The sequence below is a fragment of the Struthio camelus genome, chromosome 2 (genome assembly GCF_040807025.1).
Source record: "Struthio camelus isolate bStrCam1 chromosome 2, bStrCam1.hap1, whole genome shotgun sequence".
NCBI lineage: Eukaryota > Metazoa > Chordata > Aves > Struthioniformes > Struthionidae > Struthio > Struthio camelus.
The window spans coordinates 173,192,840-173,212,362 of record NC_090943.1 but is presented as its reverse complement, the minus strand read 5'-3'; the positions used below and the strand labels follow the sequence as shown (position 1 = coordinate 173,212,362).

Sequence of the window (19,523 nt, the reverse complement as noted above, 5' to 3'; positions counted from 1 at the left end):
AAAGGGGAAACAGAGCCAGGTTGGTGCTGTGCTCCCAGCAGACTGCCTGGGCCAAGCTTTCCCTGCACACGGAGAGGTTTCCGAGCCGCCAAGCTGCGTGCCTCTGTGCTGGTGTGCAGCGGGCAGCCTCGGCAAGGCGTAAGGGTTGGGTCAGGGCTGCAGAGCAGCACCGGCGCTCTTTCGTGGCTGTGTATAACCAAGCAATTTGCTTTATGCGCTCTGCAGTGCACCAGCAGCAGAGCGGCAGTGCCTGGCTGGAACAAACCCTCACCCTAACTGGGCTCTTGTACTGGTGACAGCTCCCAGGTCCTTGGGACAAGTGAATCCATCCCCCCGCCCTGGGTCTGTGCACCCTCAGCCAGGTGGGGTGCAAGGGTCAGCATGGGGCTGGGGTGCAAGGCTGCGTGCTGGCACGGCTTGGCCTCCTGCAGGCAACAAACAGCTGCACAGAGTGAGAGTGAGACCCGCTGCTGGGACCAGATGGGGAAGATGTGAGCAGAAGGGACAGCAGTGGTGTCACTGGGTAAACGTGGAGGGACCCAAGTCCTGGACCCAAAACACAAGGTTTCTCCTTGGGGATGCAGAGTCCAGAGCTGACCAAATCCACCTGAGAAAGGTGCCACCGGGGCAGAAAGGGTCTGGAAAGGATGTGCTCCTCAGGAGCTAAAGTGCACCAGAAGCTGGGGGCACTCACCAAGAAGAGTGTCAGGAAGAGACAGATGTTTGTTCACACCCCAAAACTGAATAAATACAGAAAAAGGATCATCTTCTACTGTCTTTCTTTGCAAGTGAGCAAGTGTCTTCTCGGTGGACTCAGCAGCGTGGCTGGGGCACATCAGCGGGAGGCTTCCCGGCACATGTGCTCGCTGCAGGCACTGCGCGTGCGACGCTGTCTGCAGCAGTGGGTGCACCGGGAGGGAGACCGCGGCCCCGCGCTCCCCGCAGCACCAGCCGCTCAGCCCAGCTCTGCCCGGAGCCCGCGCCAGTGTCCCCCGTGAGCTGGCCAAGCCACAACTTGCATCCCAGCCGCGTCCTCACCCTGGGGCCAGGCCGGCATCGGCGCTGGCACAAGGGAGGGAGCGGGATGATGAGGTGAGGGTGCAGGATCGTGGCGGCTTCAGCACGGGCTGGTGCAATCGGCAGCACCTGCAGCCCCGCAGCACAATGGCTCACGGCCCTCCTGCGCCGCGCCATGGCCACTGGCCCCACGCGCTTTGCAGGTGCATCCTCATCCCCAGGCAGGAGCACGTGGCCAGCAGCACACCAGCCCTGCTGCCAAAACACAACTACAGAGTCCATGGGGAGCAGCCCACAGAACTTGTGCAGAGCCCAGGGCTCATTTTTGCCCAAAGCGGAAGAGCATTTGACCAGGGTGGAGAGCTGCGTGCAGAACTGCTATGAATATGCTGATGTGACAGAGAAAGGCTGGTGTGGGAAACCACTGCCTTCGCCCTGTGGTTCATTCTTATTTTTGGGGAGTGGCCTGCTTGGAGGACATCACGGCGGGCAGGGGCCAAAGCCCAGCTCTTTGCACAAGCGCAGATCAGTCTGACGCAGGGTCTACGAGCCTGGCCATGGCCGCAGCAGGTAGAGCTGTCTGTGGGGCAGTGGGTCGGCGGTGCCTGTGCTCCTCCCCATTGCCCCCAGCCCCACATGCCAGTGGGAAACGCTCCTCGAGTAACGGCGCCTAAAACCATGAGATGCCGAGCTGCATCCAGCCCGGGCTTGCTGCAGCGTGCGGCGGATAAAGCCCTGGCTATCGCTGGCGGAGATGCTGCCCGGGACTCGGCGCAGAGCCATGCCTGCACCGGCCGGACCTGGCCCCCGCGTCCTGGAGCTGTGCCGATAGAGAGACGAGGGGCAGCAGACCCGGCCCAGGGCAGGTGCCAGGAAAACCGTGCTGAACACCTCTGCAGCGGGCCCAGCCGCGCAGATCCCTGCACGCAGCCGCTGCCTCCCCGGCACGCTGCGTGGGGGGAGCAACAGAGCAACAACCAGCACCAGATCGGGGACAGCCAACAGGCACAGCGGGCTGCGCCGGCCACGTCCCCGGACATGACAAGCAGAACAAACGGATTTAGAGCTGCCTGACAGCAGCGACGCCGGTGCCTCGGGAGAGCGGGGCAGGTCCCTGCACCGCGCGGGGCCCCGTGCGGCGGCATGGGAGAGGGGCTGCGCGGCTCCGAAAGCCCCAAGGCCGCTCGCTCCCGCTGCTCCCCTTGGCGGAGGACGGGGAGCACGGACCACTCCGCACTACACGTCGGCACAGAGACGCAGGCGCATTACCGGGACCCCAAGCTGTCCTTGGCCAATGCACATCAGTATTTAAGCAACGAAGGCATGGACCCACGTGCCAACCCTGCAGCAAGCGACGGGTTTTTGCCTCGGGCAGTGACTGTGCAGAGGCAATGGTGAGACACGGCCCCGGGGGGAGTCTCTGGGTCTCTGCACGTGTGCAGGAAGCAGAGCTGGGCAGCTTATCTCCTTAAAGAAAAGTTCAGCACGCCGGCAAAGGGGGGGGCGTGGGAGAGATCGGCCGTGCTTTGTCCCTGCCTGCTAAACTGTACAGAAAGTTCCCACAGCGGCGAGCCGGCTCCAAACGCAGGCTTGGAGTGAGGTGACAGGCAGAGCCCGGGGCTGCGGGCTCTCAGGGTTGGCAGCTGCTCTGTGCCAGCGGCCAAGCTGGCTGCCTGGAGCCCGCGCTGCCACTGCTCGGGATGCACATCACTCGGGATGCACGCCACTCAGGATGCACACTGCTTGGGATGCACTGCACTTGGGATGCACGCTGCTCGGGATGCACACCGCTCAGGATGCACAGCACTCGGGATACACACTGCTCCGGGTGCATGCTGCTTGGGATGCACACCACTCAGGATGTACATTGCTTGGCATGCATGCTGCTCCCTCGGGATGCATGCCACTCAGGATGCACGCTGCCGGTCCCAGTCACGCTTCAGACTGCAGCTGGCAGCGGACAGGGCTCTGCAGCTGGCGGTCCTGGGGCCACCCCGTGCTGCTGGCTGGGGGGAGCCCCAGTGATGCACAAGCACCCCCCCCCGTGCTCGGAGCTATCGTGGCCGTGGGCAGGGTGGAGGCGCTGGGCAGCACGGCCGTCTGAATGCAGACGGGCTCAGTGGCCGCACACCTGGGAGCGCGGAGCAGCGGGTTTGTCTAGCGAGATTGCTATGGTTGCAGCTAGTGTTTTGTGTAAGTTGGTCACAGGCTGTTTGCAAATGTTTGTGTGCATACTGCAGGCTCACTCAGTAGGCAAACGTATACTTCCCAGGGCTGACTGACAGCTATTATTAGTGCGACATTCAGCATTTTGCATACCATCGCCTTGAGGTTTTAACGCTGTGTGACAGTTTAGCTCGGAGGGCCTGAAAGGAGTGAACTCTGGCCTGCACGTCAGCAGGGCGAGCTAAGCTGCAGTGCATTAAAAACAGGAATATAATAGAGTTATCCATCATAATTAGCCTGGCCCAATTACACACTCTCTCGGCCGTTCCCGGCACACGGTGCGGCTCGGCGGCAGCTGACGCTGCTCAGGGCTGAGCTGCTGCTGGGCTGCGCTCCCGCCGGCCCGGCTCCAGCCCCAGGGCTCCCTCGCGCGGGCGCCTGAGCTTCCTGGGCCACCCGGATGGCTCCCGGGCATCGCCGCAGCTGGGAGGCTCCAGCACCCGCTCGGGGTGCCAGCCCGGGGGCAAGCCTGGCGCTCCCCGCAGCCGGATGGAGCCGTGGGGCAACGCCGCATCCTGCCACAAAGACCCCCATGCCACAGGATTTGGGGGACGTGGGAGCATCCGCGCAATTCAGGTGGTCAGTTCGAGGACCCTTCTGTGCACAGGAGGCAACAAGTGCAGCGGGGGCAATAAACCAGACCCCGGGGCACAAGCCGGCAGAGGAGCCATGGCAAAGGCAACGACCGAGAGCAAATCCTGCCGTCGGGAAGTGATGGGCAATTAGGAAAGTGCAGGCACGGCCAACCTGGACTTTGCAACTGCTAGTGAGGAAGAAACAAGACAAACACAAGGAGTTTTAGAGCAGAAGGAGCCTGCGGGACCGTGTGAAACTTTCTAGGGAGCGCCGGGGGAACAGAGAGCAGGGGATGCAGGGGGTCGGTGGCGGGCAAGCAGCGCGCTCGCCTGCCCGACCCCGCCGGAGCACCGCGGCCTGTCCTGGCTGCTTGCTAAATCCTTCCGGAGCCGAGCGCTGCCGCGTAACCTTGCTCCCTGCCCCGTGCGAGCGCCGCAGGGTCTGGGGCAGCAGCAGGGCTGTGGCCCGGGGACGGGGCGCCTGCGCTCAGCGGGGCAGCCCTGCTCTGGGGGTGAGCGCGCAAGGAGGAGATGCTGCCCGTGGGAAGGCTGTGGGAGGGACGGGGGAGCAAAGGGGTGAGGACGGGCAGCGGCGAACCGAGCGAGACAGACGGAGCAGCTCTCCGGCAAGCGGGAACCACGCTGCGCCGGAGGAAAGGTCTTCCCGGGGGCAAAGCAGCGGCAGAGCCGCCGCTGAGCGCTGCACAGCTGCAGGCGCTGCACGGCCCCGGGGCTGGCGGGGTGCACACACAAGCGGGACCTGGCCCGGCTGCACCGCCGGCCCCACTGCGGCCCACGCCGGGGGCTCTGCCTTTGCACTCCCGCCCCGGCGGCGGGGGCAGCAGCGAGGGCGTCTGGCAGGAGCAGCCCGTGCGCACCCCGCCGCACAGAGGGAGGGAGGGACGCTGCTCTTAATTGCAGACACGCAGTGTAATTACGGTGCTCCCGAGCTGCTGCCATCTGTCCTGGGCTCTCCAGCTGGGTGCTGCCACGGGGGCCGGCACGCACGGCTGCTCCCAGGCAGGCCCCGCCGGCCCCACAGCCTTTGCACATGGCACGCAGCACCCCGGTTTCGGCGGCCACGGCGGTCCCGGCACTGCACCCAGCACCTGCCACCCAAGCAAATGCCGTGGCTGCATCGCGCCCAAGTCGCTCCAGTTGTGCCCTGGCTGCTCCTCGCAAACCTTGCTGTCCAGCCGCCTCCTCCCACGCCAGCTCCGACCCTGACGTCCAGCAGGGCTCTCCTGGCTGCTCCCGGCCCCAACAGCTGCTACGCCGCTAGCTTAAACTCGTTTCGCCCCCGCCACCTCGCAGGCGCCGGCTCCTTGCAGCCCTGCAGGGAGACACCGAGCAGCGGCCAGGGCAGTGCAAGCCCTTCCGCCGGGGGGGTGCAGACCCGACCCCACGCGCCCAGGGGAGCCGTGCTGCAGCCCGCGGTGCCCCAAACCCCGCTGCACCGGTGCTCACCTGGGGTGGTGCAGACCCAACCCCGCGCGCCCAGGGCAGCCGCGCTGCACCTTCGGTGCCCCGAGCCCTGCTGCACCGGTGCTCACCCGGGGGGGGGGGGTGCAGACCCGACCCCGCGCACCCAGGGCAGCCGCGCTGCAGCCTGCGGTGCCCCGAGCCCCGCTGCACCGGCGCTCGCCCGGAGGGGGTGCAGACCCGACCCCACACACCCAGGGGAGCCGTGCTGCAGCCCGCGGTGCCCCAAACCCCGCTGCACCGGTGCTCGCCCGGGGGGGGGGGGTGCAGACCCGACCCCACACACCCAGGGGAGCCGTGCTGCAGCCCGCGGTGCCCCAAACCCTGCTGCACCGGCGCTCGCCCGGGGGGGTGCAGACCCGACCCCACACACCCAGGGCAGCCGCGCTGCAGCCCGCGGTGCCCCAAACCCTGCTGCACCGGCGCTCGCCCGGGGGGGTGCAGACCCGACCCCACGCACCCAGGGCAGCCGCGCTGCAGCCCGCAGTGCCCCACACCCCGCTGCACTGGCGCTCGCCCGGGGGGGGTGCAGACCCGACCCCACGCACCCAGGGGAGCCGTGCTGCAGCCCGCGGTGCCCCAAACCCCGCTGCACCGGTGCTCGCCTGGGGGGGTGCAGACCCGACCCCACGCACCCAGGGCAGCCGCGCTGCAGCCCGCGGTGCCCCAAACCCCGCTGCACCGGTGCTCACCCACGGGGGGTGCAGACCCGACCCCACGAACCCAGGGGAGCCGCGCTGCAGCCCGTGGTGCCCCAAACCCCGCTGCACCGGCGCTCGCCCGGGGGGGTGCAGACCCGACCCCACGCCCCCAGGGGAGCTCCCGTGGCCGCCCGCGCCCCTCCGCAGGGGACAGACCTCCACCCAGCCCGGCGGCGGCAGCACGTCTCCCGCCGCCCCGCGGCTCCGCTCGGGGACGGGGCAGCCCGCGGGGAGCGCCCGGCCCGCCACGGCAGCCGCAGCCAACAGAGGACGCGGAGCTGCCGGCAGGTTTCGAAGAATCTCTTTTACTGACCTCGCTGGGGAGAGCCATGGGTCCATACTGCATGTTTTACAAACACTTCACGGTATATACAAGTCAGGTTTTAGTGTTTTGCCCCCAGAAAGAGATGCTTTGGGATTACTAATCAGCCCCTGCTGCCCTGATGAGAAACGAGTGGGGCTGGGATACGTGACAGAGTCGCCCACATTAGTATGTCATGCAAAAGCAAAACTGGATAATGAGAATAATAACAACAAATGCTGCGGGATAACGTGACTCCATTGACAGGTGGCAGATGAGAGCGGGAGGGAAGGAGGAGGCTGCGCCGGGGGGCCTGGGGCACCGCAGCCCCGGCCGGGAGCCGCTGCCGCGCCGAGCCGCGGACTCGGGGCTCTCTGGCAAGCGCAAAGGGAGAGGGAGCGTTTCTCAGCGTCCTCGAGCGCCGTCCCACGTCCCCCGGCAGCGGGGCGCGGGCTCCGAGGCAGCGGTGGGGGAGTTGGGATGGACATCCAGCAACACTAAAACAAAGCGAACAAACACACACGCACACACATACAAAAAAAAAAAAAAAAAAAAAGATGGGATGAGACGGGAAGGCTGGTTCACGCCATGAAGCCGTCAGACAGAGCCGGCCACGCCGACCCGCGCCTGCGCCCCGCTCGCCCGCCCGCCCGCCCGCCCGCTGCCCCCAGCCCGGGTCCGTCCCTGCACCGTGGCCTGTTTTATCCCCACGCGCGCGCGGAGCAGGACAACATGCCGAGCCAGCGCCTGGGAGCGGTGCAGCCCCGCCGGCCGGGCGGCAGAGTCCGACGCGCGCAGCATCCCGCCGCAGCCCCGCTCCGGCCCAGCGCGCCGCCCAAAAGCCCGTCTCCAAGCAGAGGATGGCATTACCTGCGCGGCCGAGCGCGGCCGAGGAGCTGCTGCGGCCCGGGCGCCCCTCGCGCCGGCCCAGGACTTGCTGACGTCAGCGACCCAGCTAAGGAGCTCGCCCAGCGGCGAGGGGACGTCTCTGGTGGGACTGGAGAGAGACGTCTGGCGGGGAGAGAGAGCGTTATGGCGGTGAAGAAACGGGAGAGAAAAGCCAAGAGGGAAGGATTACGTGAGGAAGGAAAGGAGAGTCCAGTTTTAGAGATCCTTTTTTTTTTTTGCAGCGTGCCACGGCCCGTCCCGAGCGCCGACCGGCCTCCGGCCTCCGCGTCCGCCGGGGAGGCTGGCGAGAGCCCCAGGTGCCGGGGCGGCGGGCGGAGGAGCCGCACGTCGCACGCACGCGCGTGTGCATGCACGCACGCAGGCAGGCACACACGTGTGCACGCACGCACGCACGCAGGCACACACGTGTGCACGCACGCATGCAAGCACACGCATGTGCATGCACGCACGCAGGCACACACGTGTGCACGCACGCAGGCAGGCACACATGTGTGCATGCACGCATGCATGCAGGCACACACGTGTGCACGCACGCATGCAAGCACACGCATGTGCATGCACGCATGCATGCAGGCACACACGTGTGCACGCACGCATGCAAGCACACGCATGTGCATGCACACATGCATGCAGGCACACACGTGTGCCCACACGCACACACGTGTGCATGTACGCATGCATGCAGGCACACGCGTGTGCACGCGGCCCCCGGGCCGGCGTGGGGATGAGTGGTCAGCAGAGCTGTGGGGCAGGCGCTGACGAGCGCCTGTCGGTTCGTTAAGCCAACTCCAGTTTTCCCCCGAAAATCAACCTTGCACAGAGCACTTCCCAGATACACGGAGAGACAGAGCCGGACAGACGGAGGCATGCAGGCGCGCTGGGAGCAGCCGGGGCCGGGCGGCCTCTCCCGGCGAGCCGGGCGGGGGGCGAAGCGCAGCGGGACGGAGCGAGCGAGCGAGCGGGCGGGCTGGCGGAGGAGGCAAAACCTCTCGGAGGCGAAGCCGCGGGGCGGAGGCAGGCAGGCGGGTCCCGCGAAAGCGGGGGCAGCGCCAGCGCGCACTTACGGTCGGCGCCGGGTCGGCGGGGAGGCGGCGGGGGGCAGAGCCGGGGAGCTCGGGGCTCCCCTCCTCGCCTGGCCAGGGCTCGGGGGAAAGGGTCCAGCGACAGCTCCGGAGCTGCTGCGCGGCGGTCGGGCCGGGGGTCCCAACGCAGGCGATGCCCCTTCCTCGCGGGGCCGGGGCCGGGGCCGGCGGGCTCCTCCTTCGGGGTGCTGGGCAGGGGTGAAGCCGGCGGAGTTCACGATAAAAGAGTCACGAAGTGGTTAGATCAAAAACACAAAACTGTTCTCAGGGTCTGCCTCGCGGCGGCGGCGGCGGGACCTGCTCTGCAGAGGGCGCGAACGGCAGCAAGCTCCTGGGACTGCAGGTCTTGGGAGGGTAGTGTGTTTTCTCTCTCATCTCTTAATATACAAATACTATCAGAACAATCGTATATATTAATATATTAGTCTAGTCTTTTTGGTTAAACTTTAGGCACTGCTTTGGAAGAAAAATGGAGTTTAAAAATTAAAAAAATAATAGAGTGATTAGCCAGCAGCTTGACCACATGCAGAGCAGGAGAGGCGGGCAGGTTCCTCAGGACGCGGAAGGGGCAGGGAGGGGGCTCTACGCCACGCTGAGCGGTGGCCCGCGCGGTTCGGCGCGCGTCCCGCCTGCCTCCCCTCCGCAGCTCCTGTTCAGGTGGGACAAGGCGAGCGCCAGGTCTCCTGCATCCACGGCACTCTGGGGACCCGATGCGTATCTGCGCCCAAAGCTTGAGGAAGAGTAGGAGGAGGAAGAGAAGGTCATGGAGAAGCCAGAGCCGGTGGCATCAAAGCTCCCACGCCTCGAGCCCGCCCTGGACCCCGTCCGGGAGCCCGACCGCGAGCCGGAGGTGGAGCCGGCACTGCTGACGTTGTAAGGGCTGTAGTAGCCTTTGCTGGACTGGGAGGAGGCTTCCAGCAGTCGCAGGCCTGTCCCGTCCTCAATCATGCTCCGGTCCATCGCGTCCTTGTAGGAGATCTTGAGCTTGGTTTTCGGGCAGGTGAGATACTTGGAGTAGGTGTTCACATCCCGCAGCTTCTGGGCCGTGCGCGTGTCGATGGTGCCCTTCTGCAGTGCCTCGTCCAAGGAGACGCGGCCTTCGACGTCAGGCTCGATCAGCCCCCCCGTCAGGTACTGCACCTCCAGAAAGCGCTGCCCGGCCTCATAGTACAGCCAGCCCTTCTTCAGTGCCTGGGCCGCTGACATCTTCGTCTTGGTTCTTGGGTCCTCAAAGCCGTAGAAGGCCTTCTGAGCAAGGTTGATGCGGTCCACCATGATTTTGTCCACCAGGCCCTTGTTCACTGCGTCAGCGACAGAGCACTTCTCCCCGGTGCTGGGGTCGATGATGCCCCCGGTGCAGGCCTGGGCTTCCAGCAGCCTCTGCCCTGTGATGTTGTCTACAAGGTTGCGGCGCATCGCCTCCGTGATGGACACCTTCTCCAGAGTATCTGTGTCCAGGATGCCAGCAACCGGCCCAGTCTCCTCGGTTGGGTCGGTCCACATTGATATCTGCGTTCGTGTGGGGGCCGGGCTGACAGTGTAGGAGGAGGATGACCCCACGGAGGACGACCGCGACCGGAAGCCGCTCATGTTCCCGGACAGCATGTCTGCGAACTCGGTGATGGAGAGGGTGCCCGAGCGGTACTGGTCCAGGGCCGACTGGTCGATCAAGCCCTTGCCAATGGCATCATCGATGTCGTACTGGCGCCCTGAGCGCCTGTCGATGATCATGGATTTGACCACGCCATCGGAGGAGGAGGTGGTGATCTCCTCCCACTCGCACTCCTGCTCCGACAGCTCCAGGTAGGTCTGGTGATCAATGAGGCCCTTGCGGTAGGCTTCATACACCGACATCTCCTTGCCAGTTTCTGGGTCGACTATCACCACCCTGCGCTTGCGGACAGAGGACTTAGAGGAGGTCTTCCTCTCCCGCTTCTTCTCCTTCAGGGGCAGGAGGCAGAGACCGGTCTCTGGGTCAGTGATGCACCGCTCCATGAGCTGCAGGTAGGTTAGGTTCTCCTCTGTGTTGGGGTCAAAGAAGCCCTTGGTGTCATCGCTGGGATCCAGCAGGATCTCATTCATCTCCTCATCAAAGAGGCCCCTCTTGTAGGCCATTTCCACGGGTAGGCGGTGGCTCTCTTCAGGATCAATGATGCCTCCTGTTGCAATCTGGGCCTCCAGCAAGCGGATCCCATGGTCCTTCAGGATCAGCCCCTTCTTCATGGCCTGGAAGAGGGAGATGAGCTTTCCGGTGTAGGGATCACGGTAGCCAGTTACTGCCCTCTCAGCAGAGAGCAGCTTGTCCTTGAACTCAGGGCCCACGATGCCCATCCGCACAGCCTCCTCCACAGTCAGCTTGAGGCCCTTGATAGGGTCGATCACATACCCGGTGGCTGCCTGCGCCTCCAGGAGCTCAAATGCGGTGCCTGGCCTGATGATACCCTTCTTCATGGCCTGGTATACGGACAGCCGCTCCTTTGTGGAGTCCACAAAGACACCAGCAATGCAGCTGGTGCCCTCCAGGAACTTCTTCAGATTCTTGGAGACCTCCTCGACAGAGGTGAGGCCCTCCTGGAGGCGCTGGGCTGTGACTTCATCCATTACCTGCGAGCGGACCAGCTCCTCCACGGTGATCTGCTTCCGCAGCCCGCGGAAGGTGAGCTTCCTCGTGTCGCAGAGCGGGAGCAGCAGGAGCCCGCTGTTCTCGTCCTTCCGGCACCGCTTCAGGAGCTGCGTGTAGCTGAGCTTCTCCTCCGTGGAGGGGTCCACATAACTCCGCACCTCACTGGGTTCGGACAGCATGTCGTACGTGTCCTTGTTGATGAAGCCCCGCTGGTAGGCCACCTCCAGGGGAAGGTGGAAGCCAAGGTGTGGGTCAATAACACCGCCGGTGGCTATCTGGGCATCCAGAAGCTTCAGGGCCTCTTCACTGGGAATGAGGTCTTTCTTCATGGCCTGGAAGAGGGAAATCTTCTGCTCACTGTATGGATCTCTGTAACCGGTCACAGCCCTCTCTGCGGACAGGAGCCGGTCATGGATTTCTGGCCCAACTACACCTTTCCTGACCGCTTCATCGACTGTCAGCCTCTCATTCTTTATAGGATCAATCATGAAACCAGTGGCAGCCTGGGCCTCCAAGAGGGAGCGGGCCACTTCAGAGTTGACCAGCCCCTTCTTCAGTGCCTGGTAGATACTGAGCTTCTGCTTGGAGGAGGGGATGTAGATGCCGGCAACACAGCCTGACCCATAGAGGTGTTTCCAGACGGTCTCTATGTCCAGAAGCTCCCGGATGGTCTTGGAGCCCTGCTTCAGCAGGTTGTAGATGTCCAGGGAGATGATCGTGGCCTCGTAGAGGTCCTCAGCCGTGATGCGGCGCCGGACATAGTCATAGGAGGTGAGGTTCTGCTGCCGGATGATCTCAGTCTTCTCAATGATTTCGATGATGATGATGATCATGCGCTCCTTGGACACACGGCCCGACTGGAACTCCTCCATGAGATGCTTCCGCTGCTCCTCAGGCAGCAGGTCTGAGTTCATGATCTCCCACAGCGACATGGACGAGCCTGCCCTGCTGCCCACGGGGATGTCCACCTGCGTCTCCTCAAACACCTTCCGTGTCTCTGCCTCTGTGTACACCTGAGTGGTCTCCACCACCATAGGCTTCTCTGGCTCCCGCAGGGGCAGCAGGTACAGGCCCGTCTCAGGGTCCTCAATGCACTTCCCCTTCAGCTGCATGTAGGTGAGGTTCTCATGAGTGTTGGGGTCGAAGAAGCCCTTGGTGTCATCTGTAGGGTCAGAGAGGATCCGGTTCATTTCCTCATCAAAGTAGCCCCGCTTATAGGCCACCTCCACAGGGACACGGTGACTGTGCACAGGGTCGATGATGCCACCTGTAGCAATCTGGGCCTCAAGCAAGCGGATGCCGTGCTCCTTGACAATGAGTCCTTTCTTCATGGCCTGGAAGAGGGAGATGGTGTTTCCCGAGTAGGGGTCCTTGTATCCAGTGACCGCCTTCTCGGCAGATAGCAGCTTCTCATGCAGCTCGGGCCCAACGACGCCAGCCTTCACTGCCTCGTTGACGTACAGCCTCCGGTTCTTCATGGGATCAATCAGGAATCCAGTTGCGGCCTGGGCCTCCAGGAGAACTACAGCAGTGCTGGGCCTCAGCAGGTTCCTCTTCATGGCCTCGTAGATGTTTAGCTTCTCTTTCGTTGCCTCCACATAGATGCCGGCAATGCAGTCACTCCCCTGCAGGTATCTCTTAACTGAATCTGTCTCAGAGAGGTCCTTCACTGATTTCTTGCCTTCCTTCAACTGCTCGTACTGGGATTTGCTGATGACGCAGGATTCCACCAGCTCGCTAGCAGATACGGGTGCCCGGAGACCACTGAACGTCAGCTTCTCCTGTTTCTTGGTCTCTGTCTCCTCGATGATGGTGATCATGATCTTGATGATCTTCTCAATGGTCACCTTGCCAGTCTTGTACTGACGGAGGAGCTCCCGCCTGTGCTCCTCTGTGAAGTACTCTGAGTGGATCAACTCCCATATGGTCATTGTCCGGCCCTTCAGGCTGCCTGATGGGACCTCTACGGTTGCCTTCTCAAAGCACTCCTTTGCCTGGCTGTCTGTGTAGATCTCCTCCTGCTGTGACTGGATGGCTTTGTCCGAGAGGGGGAGGAGGTAGAGGCCAGTTTGCTTGTCACGGTGGCAGTTCTTCTGCAGTTGGGCATAGGTGAGGTTCTCCTGGGTGTTGGGACAATAGAAAGCTTTGGCCTCATCTAGGAGCGCGGACAGAGCTGCGTTCATCTCCGGGTCAAAGTAGCCCCGCTTGTAGGCAACCTCAAGTGGGAGCCGGTGGCTGTTCACGGGATCGATGATGCCGCCAGTGGCAAGCTGGACATCCAGCAGACGGACCCCAGTGTCAGTGGGGATGAGGCCCTTCTTGAGCGCTTGGAAGAGGGAAACTGTCTGGCCCGTGTAGGGATCCTTGTAGCCTGTCACAGCCTTCTCTGCAGACAGCAGCTTCTCATGAAACTCTGGCCCCACGGTCTCAGCCTTCACTGCCTCATCAACAGAGTACAGCTTGTTCCTCACAGGGTCGATGATATAGCCTGTGGCAGCCTGCGCCTCCAGCAGGGGCAAGGCAATCTCTGGCTTCAGCAGGTTTCTCTTCAAGGCGTCATAGAAGGTGAACTTCTGGCCGGTCGACTCCACTAGGATGCCAGCAATGGCATCTGTGCCCTTCAGGTACTGCCTCACAGACTCCATCTCTGCCACATCGTTCACGGACTTCTTCCCCTGGTGCAGCTGGTTGTAGAGATCCTTGTTGATGATTTTGCTTTCCAGCAGCTCAGCAGCAGGTACGGGGGCCCGGAGCCCCTCGAATAACATCTGGCTCTTTTTCTCACTTTCCTCCACAACCGTGATGATGATCTTAATGATCTTCTCCACCGTGATCTTGCCAGTCCTGTATTGCTGGATCAGGTCCCGCCTTTGGTCCTCAGTGAAGTATTCAGAGTTGATGATCTCCCAGATGGTCACAGTCTTCCCTTGGAACTTGCCAAATGGTGCCATCACTGTAGCCTTCTTAAAGACATCCTTGGCTTCTTTGTCAGTGTAGAGCAGCTCCCTTGCTTTGGCTGCCTGGTCAGTGAGTGGTAGGAGGCACAGCCCCGTGTCCGGGTCAGTCACACACCGCTCCATGAGCTGCAGGTAGGTGAGATTCTCCTGGGTGTTGGGGTCAAAGAAGCCCTTGGTGTCGTCCGTGGGGTCAGAGAGGACTTGGTTCATCTCCTCATTGAAGTAGCCTCGCTTGTAGGCAGCTTCAACAGGGAGGCGATGGCTGTTGACAGGGTCAATGATGCCGCCGGTGGCGATCTGGGCCTCGAGCAGGCGGATGCCATGGTCCCTGACAATAAGCTCCTTTGACATGGCTTGGAAGAGGGAGATCTTGTCTCCCGTGTAAGGATCTTTATAGCCAGTTACTGCCCGTTCAGCAGAAAGCATTTTATTGTGCAGTTCTGGCCCAATCACTCCTTCTCTCACTGCCTCATTCACCGATAGCCTCATGTTTCGCACAGGGTCAATTATGAAGCCAGAGGCAGCCTGCGCTTCCAGGAGGACCAGTGCAGTGCCCGGGGTGAGCAGCTTTTTCTTCATGGCTTCATAAATGCTCATCTTTTGATTGGTGGGTTTGATTAACAAACCAGCGATGCTGCTGTTGCCCTGCAGATACTTCTTGATGTCTTCCCTCTGCGAGAGCTCGTCAACATTCACGACGCCCTTTGCCAACTTGTCTAAGCTCTCCTTGCTCAAGATGCCAGCCTCAGCCAGCTTCTCTGCAGACACCTTCTGGCGGATACCATCGAACGCAAACTCTGGCTCCCCATTCTGTGCTATGCCATCCACCACCTCTCTGCCATTGGGCACAGCTTTGATGTCCATCAGCTGCGTTGTAACCACAACCTCCTCAGGCAGGTCATCTGTCTGGATCATGATTTCTCGTGTCTGTGCCAGGGCAGCCTTGTGCTCTTCCTGCATCTGCTCAAGCCTCTCCCTGAGCTTCTTGTTCTCCTCTTCAAGGAGTTTTTCTTGCTGCTGCCGCTGTCTCTCCAGCTGCTGCAGCTCCTCCTGCTTGTGCCGCACATTTTCCTCTGCTTCTTTCTGATGCTTCTTGGCTTCATCCAGCATGGCTTTCAGCTGCTGCTTTTCTTGCTCCATCTCCTTCTGCTGCCGCTCTTGTTCTGCCTTTAGATTCTTAGCTTTATTCACCTCATCCTGGAAGAGCTTCTCCAGCTTGGTTTTCTCCTCCTCGATGAACTTCTCCTTCTGGAGCAGGGCATCCTTCTCCGTCAGGAAAGTCTGCTGAAGGATCTGCGTCTCCTGGCGGAGCTGCACCTGCTGGGCCACCTGCATCTGGGGTGAGAAAGAGGAGAGCATTGGTCAGACAGCACTGTCTGCCAGATATGGCAGTGCCGACAGGGCAGCAGGAAGTGGGCAGGGCTGGGAGGACAGGCAGCGGGTTGTTACCAGGCTGGTATCAGGGTGTGCATTAATGGGATGAATTGCCCAACCACTCTACTACGTAGGTTAAAAGTTAATGGGGTAGAGCTGGGGTTAGGGAGCTACAGCAAACAACACATGGGTGAAACAACCAGGGAAAAGACAAGAGCTCTTCTGCTGGGGTGAGGGACCCCCTGCCCAGCTACTGAGGCTGGGAGCTGAGGATGGCTCTTGTTCGAAGAGAGGAATAAGTAGGACACCCCACATGGCCAAAAAGCTGGCACACGTGGTGGGGATTGCCCCTCCAGAGCAGGAGCTGCTGGAGGCAGCGGGAGAGGGCAGAGGGTGGGAGGTCCCACTTCAGCGCTTCCCTGTTGGGTTTGCCTCGCTGCACCTGGATCCTGGCTCTGCACAAATCCGTGACCTGCGTGAGCAAATCCTGCTCCACAAGCGGCCGCTCACTGTGACCACCGAGGGCAGGGGCCAGACACTGGGGCGAGGAGCCTCAGTGATGCCTCCATCTCCTGGACAGTGCTAGCAGCTCGCTCCTCATCCACATCCACCAGATGCAGCACTCGCCTCCAGCGCTGTGCACGCGCTTGGGGACAGAGGATGCCAGCCTGCGTTGCGGCGATGGTGGTCAGCAAATGCCCAGTGCTGCTCCCGGACCCTGGCCAGCCTTGTGTGAGCCTAGCCAGCTGCCCGCATGGCAGAGGGAAGATCTCCCTGCATACCATCACCACTAAGGGGGACCCATAACCCAGTACCTCCTCCGCCTTCTGCTGCAGCAAGGCCGCCTCCTGCTTCAGCTTCTCCTTCTCCTGCTCCAGTTCAGCGATGGCCCTCCGCAGCTTCTCCGCGTCCTGGTCACTCTGCTGTCGCTGTATCTCCAGGGTGTGCACCAGTGTCATCTTCTCCTGTGTGGCCAGTTCGGTCTCATGCAGCCTACCACTGATCTCCTCTGCCTGCTTCTTGAACCGCTTGGCCTCCTCCTCGGCCTTGGCCTGGGCCATGCTCATCTCCGCTACATGCAGCTTGAGGCGCTCAGCCTCGGCAGTGATCTCCAGCTGCCGCCGGCGCTCAGCCTCCAGGGTTTTCTGGAAGCCCTCGGTCTCCTCGGCCAGGCGCTGCTGCATCTGCTCCTTGTCCTCCTGCAGCCGCTTGGCGTGCTCCTGTGCCAGGTCCTTCTGCTTCTGCAGCACCTCCGCCTCGGCCTTCAGCCGCGTGGCCTCCTGCACCGCTTGCATCTTCTCCTTCAGCATCTTCTCTGCCAGCGCCCGCTGTTGCGCCAGGTCATCCTCAGCCAGCTTCCGCATGCGGGCGGCCTCCTGGGCCTCCACGCTGAGCCGTGCAGCCTCCTCCGCCACCTGCTTCATCTTCTCAGCCTCCTCTGCCAAGAACTTCTGTGTGTTGTCCTTGTCCTTGAGGATCAGTGCTTTGTTCTCTTCCTCAATCCGGCTCTTCAGCTTTGCCAGCTCCTCCATCTGCACCCGGACCTTGAAGAGCTCCTCCTCCACCTGGGCCTTCTGCCGGATGGCATCCGTCACCTCCTCCTTCAGCCGCTGCAGCTCCTCGTCCAGGATGCCCTTCTGGTGGTCGGTCTCCTCCAGCTGCAGCTTCACCTTGGTCAGCTCCTGCTCCACCTGTGCCTTCTGCCGCAGCGTCTGCTCCGCGAACTTCTTGTGCTTCTCCATCTCTGCATCCGCCAGCTGCTTCTGCCGCAGGGCTGCCTGCTCCGCCTGGGCCCGCTTTGCTGCCTCCAGCTCAGCCTCCTTACGCAGCTTCTCCGCATCCTCCTGGGCCTGCGCCTTGGCCTGGGCCTCTTCCTCCGCCCGCTGCTTCAGCCGCTCGGCCTCTTCCACCCGCTGCCGGGAGAGGCTGGCATCCTGCTCAGCCTTGCTGCGTGCGAATTCGGCCTCCTCCGCGGCCCGCTTGGCCCTCTCGGCCTCCTCCCGCAGCCGGTCGAGCATGCTCTGCTCCTGGCGCCGCGTCTGCAGCAGCTCCTGCTCCTTCTGCTGCACAGCGGCCAGGTGGGCCTTCTCCTCTGCCGCGATGCGCTTCTGGGCCGCCTCCTGCGCCAGCTGGATCTGCCGCTCTGACTCCTTCTCTGCCAGCTCCTTCTGCCGCTTGGCCTCCTCCACCGTGGCCTTCAGGCGCTCCACCTCCTCCAGGGCCAGCCGCCGCTGCCGCGCGGCCTCCTGCTCAGCCACCAGGATGGACCGCACCTTCTCCTCGGCCTCCCTCCGGCGGCCCTCCTCCTCCAGCGCCAGGCCCCGCTGCCGCTCAGCCTCCCGCTCTGCCTGCTCCCGGATGCGCTGGACCTCCTCTGCCTCGCCGCGGATGCGGCTGAGCTCCTGCTCCAGGTCTGCCTTGCCGGCTGACGCCTTCTCAAAGTTGATCTTCAGTATGCGGATCTCCTCCTCGATAAGGCGCCGCTGCTTCAGCGTGTCGTCCACAATGCCCTTCTGCCGCTCCAGCTCACTCTCTGACGACCGCTTCAGCAGGGCGATCTTCTCCTCGATGTCCTGCTTGTGCTGGGCCGCCTGCTCCTCCAGCAGCTTGCGCTGGTAGGCCTCATCCTCCGCCAGTCGCCGCAGCCGCTCGTTCTCCGCCTCCTTCTCCTTAAGGGCAATCTCCGCCTCCGCCTTCAAACGTGATGCCTCGTTGATTGCCGCCAGCTTCTCCTTGAGGATCCGCTCGGCCTCGGCCCGCTGCCGGCTGGCCTCCTCTTCTGCCAGCTGCCGCTGCCTCTTGGCCTCCTCGGAGAGGGCCCGCAGCCGAGCGGCCTCCTCGGCCAGCTCCCGCAGCTTGTTGGCCTCGGCCTCCAGACGCTGCTTGGACTTCTCGCTGGTGGAGCGTGACTCCTCCTCCGTCTTGGCCTTGCTCTCCAGCAGGACCTCCATCTCAGCCCGCAGCTTGGCCAGCTCCTCCTCCACCTCCTTCCTCTTCTGGATGGCCTCGCTCACCTCGTTCTTCAGCCGGAAGAGCTCCTCCTCAAGGAGCAGGCGCTGTTGCTCCCCATTCTCCATCTCCGCCTTCAGGCGGATCAGCTCCTGCTCTGCTGCAAACTTCTGCTGGGCTGTGCCCTCCGCCAGCTGCCGCTGCTTCTCCAGCTCCTCCTCTGCCAGCTCCTTCTGCCGCAGGGCCGACTCCTCGGCCTTGGCGCGCTTGCGGGCCTCCCGCTCCGCATCCTCCTTCTGCTTCTCTGCCTCCTCCTGGGCCAGCGTTTTCTTGTGGGCCACCTCCTCGGCCTGCAGCCGCAGCCGCAGCGCCTCGTTGGCCTTCTGCCGCCACCGCTCCAGCTCCTTCTCGGCATCCTCCCGCGACTGCTCGGCCTCCAGATGCTGCTTCTTCAGCCGCTCGGCCTCCTCCTGCAGGTGGGCCACCGTGATGTGCTCCTGCTGCAGGGACAGCTCCAGCTGCGCCGTCTTCTCTGCAAAGGACAGCCGCTTGCTCTGTAGCTCGGCCTCGGCGCTCCGCTGAGCCACCTCCTGCGCCACCTGGATCTGCCGCTCCTTCTCCAGCTCTGCCTGCCGCATCCGCCGCTCGGCCTCCTCCGCCTGCAGCCGCAGCTTCTCCAGGTCTGCCATCGCCTTCTGCTTCTCCCGGGCTGCATCCTTCTCCGCCTGCACCTTGCGCTTCAGCTCTTCCTCTGCCTCCCGCTTCTTCTGGCTCTCGTCCTTGACTTGCCGGCGCAGGCGCTCGGCCTCCTCCTGTGCCTGCTTCTTCTGCCGCTCGGCCTCCTCGGCACGTGCCCGCAGCTCCTGCAGCTCTGTCTCAGCACTGGTCCGCTGCTTCTCAGTGCTCTCCAGCTGGAGGCGGATGAGGCGGATCTCCTCCTCCACCTTCTTGCGGTTGTACTCGGCTTCCTCAATGAGTTTGACCTTGGACTTGATCTGGAGGTCAGAGTTCTGCCGCAGCTGCATCAGCTCCTGCTGGATGTTCTGCTTCTGCTGCTCGGCATCCACAGCCACCACCTCCCGCCGGGTGACCTCCTCCTGCATGCGGAGCTGCAGCTCCCGCGCCTCCGCCTCTGCCTGTGCCTTGGCTTTGGCATGGGCCTCAGCCAGCTGCCTCTGCTTCTCCAGCTGGGCCTCCACCTCCGCCAGCCGCTTCCTCTCCTCCTCCTTCAGCTTCTCGGCTGCTTTCTGGAGGGGAAAGAGAGTGCAGAGAAAATAGAGAAGGGAAAGAGAGAAATCACAACAAATACGACCGAGCCACGGCGTAA

General features: G+C 62.8%; 1 protein-coding gene across 26 annotated transcripts in view; it reads right to left on the bottom strand.

The window, feature by feature from the left end:
• Positions 1–7,172: 7,172 nt before the first annotated feature.
• The window catches only part of PLEC (plectin), an 84,281-nt gene continuing 71,930 nt past the window's right edge, over positions 7,173–19,523 (bottom strand). For all 26 annotated transcript variants that reach the window (XM_068933658.1, XM_068933657.1, XM_068933662.1 and 23 more), the window contains 3 exons: positions 16,063–19,443; positions 8,276–15,208; positions 7,173–7,313 (listed from right to left, as the gene is read on the bottom strand). In XM_068933658.1, the coding sequence (XP_068789759.1) occupies positions 8,876–15,208; positions 16,063–19,443 (9,714 nt within the window). In that variant the 3' untranslated portion in view covers positions 7,173–7,313; positions 8,276–8,875. The remainder of the gene's footprint in view (positions 7,314–8,275; positions 15,209–16,062; positions 19,444–19,523) is intronic.